Genomic DNA, 9,283 nt, shown 5'->3' with positions numbered 1-9,283 from the left:
ATAATAAGCTTCTAACATGTGACACTGATGCTTGCATGACTGTCATTAGCCCATTACAGTACTACTTTCACACTAAAGCCAAAAAAGAACTACTTTTATATGATTTGTTTGCTTCTGGTGTGGTTTTTTATCCACAGATGTATGTCTACCCATTTTAAATGCACTGTAAGTTTTTTCTGTGATTCTGATTGCTGATATTTTTAACAGTAAAGTTAGTCTATTCCAAATTCTATTATGTTGTATAGCATGTCATGCTGCACGAGAAAAGATCAGAAATTGGAAGCAAAGTTAAACCCTTCCACAGGTTTTAATAGACAGAGCAGAGAAGCGAACATAGACTCAATAGTTCTAAGAGCACAATCAGAAAGCCAGATCAAGATCAAGAGAAAGTCCAATTCTCGATACAAACTTGTTCATCTATTCTCACCACAAAACAAAATTTAACCCAATTCTCAATTCTCAAAACAAAACTTGTTCATCTATTCCCAATTCTCCAATAAAGATATAAACTTGTTCATCTATTCTAATCACCAAACAAAACCCAACATTTTATCGAATCCAATCCATATGAGAACATGCAGCACAAAACCATCAGTTAAGAACTAAAATATGTTACAAAATAAAATCAAATTTCCCAAGGCACAGAAGTACAGAACACTAATAATTCTAAGATTACATCCCTAATGTTCTACAATTAGATCCCTAATAATTCCCATGCTGCATACCATTACATTTTGTAAGACATGCGCCTTACACCTTGCCTTAATTTCCTTGCACCTCCCCTAGACTTCGCATCCTCAGTCATCACATTCTCACCAGAAATCTCCTTCACAGCTTCACAAACAGCATGCACAATCATTTTCTTCACCTCCAGCTTGTCCTCATGGGCTCTGTGGTTTGTCAGAAGTGTGCGAAACTCTTCCGTCAAACGAAAGCACTCACCCACATTCTCAGGGGAAACAAAGTCCAGTGCAACTTTGACACAAGACTTCAAGTTCCTCACCTGATGAGGACAACCTGCAGGAATGAAAACAGCATCTCCAAGCTTTTGGACAAATGTCCACGGCTCGATACCGAATTCCTCCTTGAGCCTCCTCTTGTGCTCCACGGTGAGATAAACAGTCTGATCATGTATAGCATGAGTAACATGCTGCAAAGGATTACAGAGCACATGCATAAATTCATTGACGTGCTTGTGGATGTATTTCTCCAGCTGCGGAACATCCTGAGTCCGGAAAATGTCCCATAAGGCACCTCCATCCTCACATACTTCAGCTAATTCTTGCAGAGGCCCACTTCCATTTCCAGCACTTGTGTGACAATTCCCAAATCTCTCTCTTTTGTCTTGCTCCCTGTGCTTTTTCTTCAACTTCTCTATAGTTGCAAGTTGTTCAGTTGTAAGGGCCACTTCAGCTATATGTGTCAGAATATTAACCGCATCAAACATATTGCAGTGAAGCTTGGTTACAGAATCTCCCAGTCCAAGCTCCTGTGCAAAACCATAGGCAATATATGTTTTTGGACCCATGTCCGGCTTTACTGAGGTAGGTGGCAAGTAGGTAGCAAGGTTCAGAGTTCCCTTGTTGGGGTGACTATACTCCTTGAAAGGCAGACAACATAAAAATTCCCTACCATGCCGGGGAAGACGATTGTGAAACTCAGTAGATAATGGGAAGTCATTGAGCTTGAGATTCTGAGGCCATCCTGTCTTATAAGACCGTCCCTTGGAATATCCACTAAAGAAATGGCGGATTTTGATTCTTATAAAACACCAATCCCAGCAATCAACGGCGTGGAATGTCAATTCACTAGCATGGCAGTTATTAACTGTCTTTCTAAGTGCCCGCCACATGACGGATGGTTCCCAGCTTAAACCTGATCCATTTTCAAATGCATTGCTAACGACCACAGGCTCGCCCCTCATCCAATGCCACTGAAAATGCCCAAAATCCTTATCTTGGATTTGCCCAACCCTTGGACAGAACAAGTAGTTACTATCAGAAGATACTCTAGAAGCTGCTTTCCTTAACTTACAGCTGCTGCTGCTTGAGCTAACGGCATCATCCACAGGTTTAACACATGAACACTTGTATGCACATGTTTCACTACTATCAGGCAAAAAATTGTAACTCGCATCTATTTTTCCTGCTTTCTCTACCAATTCCAGGACATGATTCTGAGAAAAAATGCATCTCAATTCTAAATTATGCTTACCAAAACATTTCTTTTGTGTTGGGGGGCAGAGAATGCTTCCATCTTCACTAAATCTCCACTCAAATGTGGACACTTGAGCTTCCTCCTCCACCTCTCTCTTCTTCCACTTGCCATCTCGAATCTCCCGGCAGCAACTGAGGCACAGATCATACCCACACTTGGGACAACTCCTATGAAAATCAAAAATCGAAGTGCTGCAGTTGTTGCAGTACATACGCTCATCTTCACCGCACTTAGCCTTCTCCACCTTGAGCTCCAAAACATCACGTAATCCCCGCCTCTTAGCCTCGACCACCATCTCACTCACCTGCTCATCCCTAATCCTCTTCAAATAGGGAAGCAGCTGATGAACCAAATACTTACAGTGCTCCAGCTTGGTACCCCTGTCGATTTTGGGGTCTAGATTCTGCAAACAACGGACAGGCACGTCCAAACGAAGGCAGGCTGTGCAGTTGCAGTTGCCGTGGCATACAGGACAAGCCTTAGCAATGGCTTCCTCTGATGTGTTGGGATACCATCTCTGTATACAAGGGATACAATACCTCATCCTCATTCCCATACCTCTTTCCAGACACCTTGTGCACTGCACTACTCTTCCCATAACATATCTATGACACTGATGGCAGTGTATCGACTCGTCCCTTGCCCTCTTTGCCTTCACAGCCCTTACCCTCTTTGTCACATTCTCACCAGAAATCTCCTTCATAGCTTCACAAACTGCATGCACAATCATTTTCTTCACCTCCAGCTTGTCCTCATGGGCTCTGTGGTTTGTCGGAAGTGTGCGAAACTCTTCCGTCAAACGAAAGCACTCACCCACATTCTCAGGGGAAACAAAGTCAAGTGCAACTTTGATACAAGACTTCAAGTTCCTCACCTGATGAGGACAACCTGCAGGAATGAAAACAGCATCTCCAAGTTTTTGGACAAATGTCCACGGCTCGATACCGAATTCCTCCTTGAGCTTCCTCTTGTGTTCCACAGTGAGATAGACAGTCTGATCATGTATAGCATGAGTAACATGCTGCAAAGGATTACCATGTACATGCATAAATTCATTGACGTGATTGTGGATGTATTTCTCCAGCTGCGGAACATCCTGGATCCGGAAAATGTCCCATAAGGCACCTCCATCTTCACATACTTCAGCTGACTCATCCTGAGGCCCACCTCCACTTCCAGCACTTGTGTGACAATTCCCAAATATCTCTCTTTCGTTTTGCTCCCTATACTTTCTCTTTAACTTCTCTATAGCTGACTCTTGCTGAGGCCCACTTCCATTTCCCGCACTTGTGTGACAATCCCCGTTTTCCGCCCTGTGCTTTTTCTTCAACTTCTCTATAGTTGCAAGTTGTTCAGTTGTAAGGGCCACTTCAGCTGTATGTGTCAGAATATTAACAGCATCAGACATATTGCAGTGAAGCTTGGTTACGGAATCTCCCTGTCCAAGCTCCTGTGCAAAACCATAGGCAATATATGTTTTTGGACCCATGTCCGGCTTTACTGAGGTAGGTGGCAAGTAGGTAGCAAGGTTCAAAGTTCCCTTGTTGGGGTGAGTATACTCCTTGAGAGGCAGACAACATAAAAATTCCTTACAATGCCGGGGAAGACGTTTGTAAAATTCAGCAGATGATGGGAAGTCATTGAGCTTGAGATTCTGAGGCCATCCTGTCTTATGAGACCGTCCGTTGGAATATCCACTAAAGAAATGGAGGATGTTGATTTCTATAGAACACCAATCCCAACAATCAATGGCGTGGAATGTCAATTCACTATCATTCTTGACTTTCTCTATCTGTCTAAATGCCCGCCACATGACAGATGGTTCCCAGCTTAAACCTGATCCATTTTCAAGTGCATTGCTAACGATCACAGGCTCCCCCCTCTTCCAATGCCACTGAAAATGCCCAAAATCCTTATCTTGAATTTGTCCAACCCTTGGACAGAACAAGTAGTCACTATCAGAAGCAACTCTAGAAGCTGCTTTCCTTAACTTACAACTGCTGCTACTTGAGCTAACGGCATCATCCACAGGTTTAACACATGAACACTTATATGCACATGTTTCACTATAATCAGGCAAAAAATTGTAACTTGCATCTATTTCTTCTGCTTTCTCTACCAACTCCATGACATGATTCTGAGGAAAAATGCATCTCAATTCTAAATTATGCTTACCACAACCTTTCATGTGTGTTGGTGGGCAGAAAATGTTTCCGCCTTCACTTGCTCTCCATTTCCACTCAAATGTGGACGCTTGAGCTCTCTTGTTCCACTTGCCATCTCGAATCTCCCGGCAGCAGCCGAGGCACAGATCATACTCACACCCGGGACAAGTCCTATGAAAATCAAAAATCGAAGTGCTGCAGCTGTTGCAGTACATACGCACTTGGTCACCACCGCTTTTAGCCTTGTCCACCTTGAGCTCCGAAAGGTCACGTAAGCCCTGCCTCTTGGCTTCCACCACCATCTCACTCACCTGCTCATCCCTAATCATCTTCAAATACGGAAGCAGCTGATGAACCAAATACTTAGAGTGCTCCAGCTTGGCCTCCTTGTCGATTTTCGGGTTCAGATTCCTGACAGGCACACCCCAACAAAGGCAGACATTGCAGTTGCAGTTGCCGCGGCACGCAGGACAAGCCTCAGCTATGGCTTCCTCTGAGGTGTTGGGATACCAAGTCCTTATGCAAGGGATACAATACCTCTTCCTCGAACACTTTGTGCACCGCACCGCTCTTCCCATATCATTTTGCTTACATTGATGGCACTTGATTGTCCGTACCTTCAAGGGAGCCCTTCTCTGCAGGTAGCTAGGTAGTGGTTCTTGTTTATCCCTACTCTGCTGCTGCACCTCCAAGGGAGCCCTTCTCTGCTGCTGCTGCTGCTGCTTCTTCTTCTTCTTATTCTTCTTCACCCTCACAGCCCTTGCGTTTCCTTCATTTTGATTTGCCCAAAAACCCTCGCATCCTAGCCTCCGCCGCTTCCTCCCCCAGGGAACAAGCTTTGGCAGTGGCTCCACAGACGATCCTCCACCATCTTCTTCCCCATTTGTTCCGTCGTCGTTCTGAATTCCCCATATGTTCGGCCGCTTCGAGCCTCGGGGCCACAATCTCGACGGCGTCGCCTGGATTCTCATTGAGATTCACTGCTGCCGGAAGCAACACACTCGAATTGGCAATCCACTTCTCACTCTCTCTCTCTCATTAGCACTGTTGCCTTTGACTAATTTTAGATTTATATTACTTTTTCAATAAACAAAAGAAAAAAGAAAATACAATTTAAATTTATTTATAAAGCACCTATAAGGCTATAACAACTTGTTTTTGAATGTTGTGTGTACAGTACGACGGAGAATAGTAATATTCAAAAAATGAAAATATCGACCCTTCTGGAATATATTTAGCTACATTTTCTTTCGATGTAAATTCCTAACTCTTAGATTAGTTTGCGATTGTATGGAGACGGGTTTTTTCTGTAATGCTGTTTATTTTGTTTTTCTGGGCAACAGGTATTCACGAAAAGTAAAGAGAAAAGTGAGTTTATCCGAAAATTCTTCTACCCACCAAGGGGTGGTGGTCACCCACTATGTTGTCAACAGATCTTGCTTCCTGACGTGACTAAGCAATCTGAGCCATCTGATCAGTCCGGTAGCGATGTTTAACACTGTTTGAAAGAAAAAAAAAATCTACTTCCATACTTGTAAAAAGCAACTACTATAGTTGTGAAAATTTCTTACAATAGTTGTATAAAACTATTGTCAATGTTGATTACAACAATCATTTTTCAATGGTAACGCTTTAAACCCATATACATCATTTGCCATGCACCTTCAGCACGAGCCTTCATTTCAACATTTCTTGGTTGGCCGAATAATCTCTTGGTCAATGGAGGCTTCAATATCCAAATTCACATGATATTTGAAGGGGTAATTCCCGTTTGCCCAAAATTCTTAGGTATTGTTCCCAAATGCACCAAACCTTCCGTATCTTACTATTTGCTTAGGAAAAGACTAAAAAGGGTTTGTTCCTATGCTATTTTGAATTTTTAGAGCTTTTGCCTCCCTTAGAGACACTATTAAAAAACAAAGACGAAAACAAAACTAGCCTTCAACATGCCTAATTTTCTCCTAACGGCTTCCTGCCTAACGGATACTTTAACAGGCGGAATCACTGCTGCTTGTTTCAATCTTAGTTTTAAAACTGGTTTCGTCTGTTTAGCAAAAACTTTTCAATTTTCAAAAGGCAAATAGGAAATGGATGGTGATGTTTGTGGATGGTATGCAGGAATGAGAAATAACTATAGATAGAACAAAGACGTAAAATAGAAGTTTAATAAAGGTTTTTTGACAAACCGGGTGGGTATCTCTTATTTATTCAACAGTAATACATGCTAATAATTCAGAGCCTCATCCTTAGGTAAACAGCAAAAACTGTTTAGCTAGCCATAAGGATGAGATCAGATACTTACTTGTAATGAAAACACACTATTGCTGAATGAGAAACACACTGCTACTATGGCTTTCGTACTTCTTGAGTGAAGACTCTTCTCTCAATTTTCTGATGCCTTTACAAATGGAACTTAACGCTCTATATATAGAGAGCGGAACTCAAACTAGAATTCAAAACATAAAAATGTACAGGACAGCTCCGTGAACAACTTTTGCTTTTCTAAGTGCTCCTGCTGGTGGAGGTCGGGAAGAGAAAAACAAAAGCAGAGGTGAAAGTTGGTGAGTGAATTGCTTTCCGTCATTTCTTTTGGAAAAGTAGCTTTAACTTTTCTCAAAGTCAAAAGTGCTACAGTATTTTGCTTTTGGACAATTCACCAGTTTTTCACCCGTGATGCTACATGTTTTCGTCTGTTTCTGAATGATAGCCAAAGACAAAGGAGCTGTTGTCCGCCTGGGCCATTCTAACAGTGGTAGCATTGTCTTCAACGTCAATATCAACATACATCTTATAGTGGTTGTCAATTTCAAGCTTTTCCACCCACCGCATGCATGCCATAGTTGAATCTATCTCTTTTCTGGTGAGAGATAGGAATAGGTCACTGCTGACTACGTCAGGATGATCGTAAGCAGTGATTATTATTTTTTCTCCTGCTGCCAGGAAGGTGTTGCTGATGTCTTCAGAGATGATCTTTTTTATGTATTCCAGAGCCATAGCTTTCATCCAAGGAATGCTTGAATTTGGCTGGCCATTGTATGCTACACAGGCTGGTTGAAGATATTGTCTTTGAATAATTCGCACATAATGGTATGGAGGAATATATTCAACTTCTCCGTTTGCCTTCTGACTCCATTCTGGGGGAGTAGATCTGAACTTCAGCCGAAGTGTACAGTCATTTTTCCGGATGTTCTTGACTGTGTTGACAATAATAGGTGGCAAACCCTTTAGATCATCATTAGTTTTAGTCCACAGATTATGGACAAAACCATTTTCAACAAGCCAAAGCTTGTGTTCTTGAGGATGTTCACTCTAAACATTTACCAAGTATCTTCCAACGTATGGTCCAGCAACAATGAAGAGTGTTGGAGGAACTAGGTCTTCTGAATTGTGCCTTCCTATCAGATTGTGGAATTCATGCCACTCTGATTCATTAAGTGCCATGATAGGGACTTTAGCACTTTCTGGACTTTCGAGGAAGGAAATTTTTTCTTTTCTTACAGCACTCTGCTGCATATGGATTTCTTCAGTTTGTGGTCTAGCATTCTCATAAAGTTCTTCAGCTAAGGCAAAGAGAGCTGGGAACATTAGACCACTGCTTCTTTCTTGAAAGGCAAATAAAAGATTATCCAGGATTGCCTTCTGGTGATAAGCTAGTCTCCTGCCAGTTCTGAACACAGGAGTATCAAAAGTTCTTAATTCATAATTAAAAACATTTATAACTCCACTAGGAGTTGGTCTGCTTTTTGGCAAAGCAGCAGCCATCAACGGTCTTGACGAGCCTTTACCGTCTGCCGTTTGAGACGGGCTAGCCAATCCTTTACCCTGGGATTGATCAGTTGAGGCCAAGCTTTTTGAGCTTAGCAGAAACCTTTTAAGGATTTTTTCTTTGGTTTCTTTTGGATCTTCTTTAGGTTCTTGTTCTTTCCCAGGCCTTTTACTTCTGGGATTACGACCTTCGTCGTCTTCTCTTTGGCTGAACATTGCCAATTCTCTGGTCAATGCGTCTGGGAGATAGTTCTTGTTTCCTGCAATTAATTCAACAGTATAATCATATTGGTTAAGAAATAATTGCCAATTTGCTAATCTTCCTCTGTCAGCAGCTTTATCAAGTTTAAAATTTTTGAAATTCTTTACTCTGGCACAATCGGTGCGAACAGTAAAGGGTTTTCCAAGAAAAGCTGGAGAATTTAAAATCGTTTTCTTGACAGCTAAGATTTCCTTTTCCCCTGTGGGATAATTCAGTTCTGCAGGGCTGAACTTGCCGCTACAAAATTTGCAAATTTTTTCAATGTTGGTTCCAGGCGCTTTCGCCAAAACAACACCAGACCAGTAATTATCACTCGCATCAGTTTGGAGGATAATCTCATCATTCTCTTCTGGTTGTTGGAGAGGAGGGAGGTTTTTGCAGAGATTTTTTATCTGCTTCACGATCTTTTCATCATCTTCTGTGAAGTTCCATTTTCGTTTGGAGCTTGTCTTGGGAGATAACATTGCTGTTAATCCTGAGATTTTAGGGATGAAATCTCTCCCATAATTTATGACACCAAGGAATCTCTCTAGACTCTTAGCATCAGGAATTCTGTCTGGAAACTTCCAGATCTTTTCAAGAATATGAGGTTGGAGTTTTATCACTCCATTCTTGATGTTTATCCCTAGGAAATCTACCTCATCAAGGATAAAGAAGATTTTCTTTTCTCCTAGGATAATTCCATGCTGAACTATCAGCTTTGTTACCTCATGGAGGTGTTTCATGTGTTCTTCTCTGTTTTTGGAGAAGACCAGGATGTCATCTATATAGACGACGCAGAACTCCGATACATGCTTGAAGATGTTGTCCATCTTTCTTTGGAAGATTGAGGGAGCTTGCTTTAGACCAAAAGGCATCACCAACCACTCGTAAT

The 9,283-nt window shown here is 41.9% G+C and overlaps 1 protein-coding gene across 2 annotated transcripts; it reads right to left on the bottom strand.

Annotated features, from left to right (window-relative positions):
• Window positions 1-459: 459 nt before the first annotated feature.
• Window positions 460-5,432, bottom strand: LOC112175955. 2 transcript variants are annotated; one of them, XM_024313688.2, is made up of 2 exons: window positions 3,531-5,432; window positions 460-3,440 (listed from the first exon to the last, which is right to left on the bottom strand). In XM_024313688.2, exons 1-2 carry the CDS (start codon window positions 5,351-5,353, stop codon window positions 728-730), a joined length of 4,536 nt encoding a protein of 1,511 aa, XP_024169456.1. In that variant the 5' UTR covers window positions 5,354-5,432; the 3' UTR covers window positions 460-727. The 2 variants fall into 2 exon arrangements, with proteins under 2 accessions (XP_024169456.1, XP_040366412.1); XM_040510478.1 differs by having other exon boundaries at window positions 460-5,432.
• Between the last annotated feature and the right edge of the window lie 3,851 nt (window positions 5,433-9,283).

Source organism: Rosa chinensis, chromosome 7 (genome assembly GCF_002994745.2).
Source record: "Rosa chinensis cultivar Old Blush chromosome 7, RchiOBHm-V2, whole genome shotgun sequence".
Classification (NCBI taxonomy): Eukaryota; Viridiplantae; Streptophyta; class Magnoliopsida; order Rosales; family Rosaceae; genus Rosa; species Rosa chinensis.
Note: the sequence above shows the minus strand (reverse complement) of the source record. Positions and strands in the feature narration are given on the sequence as shown.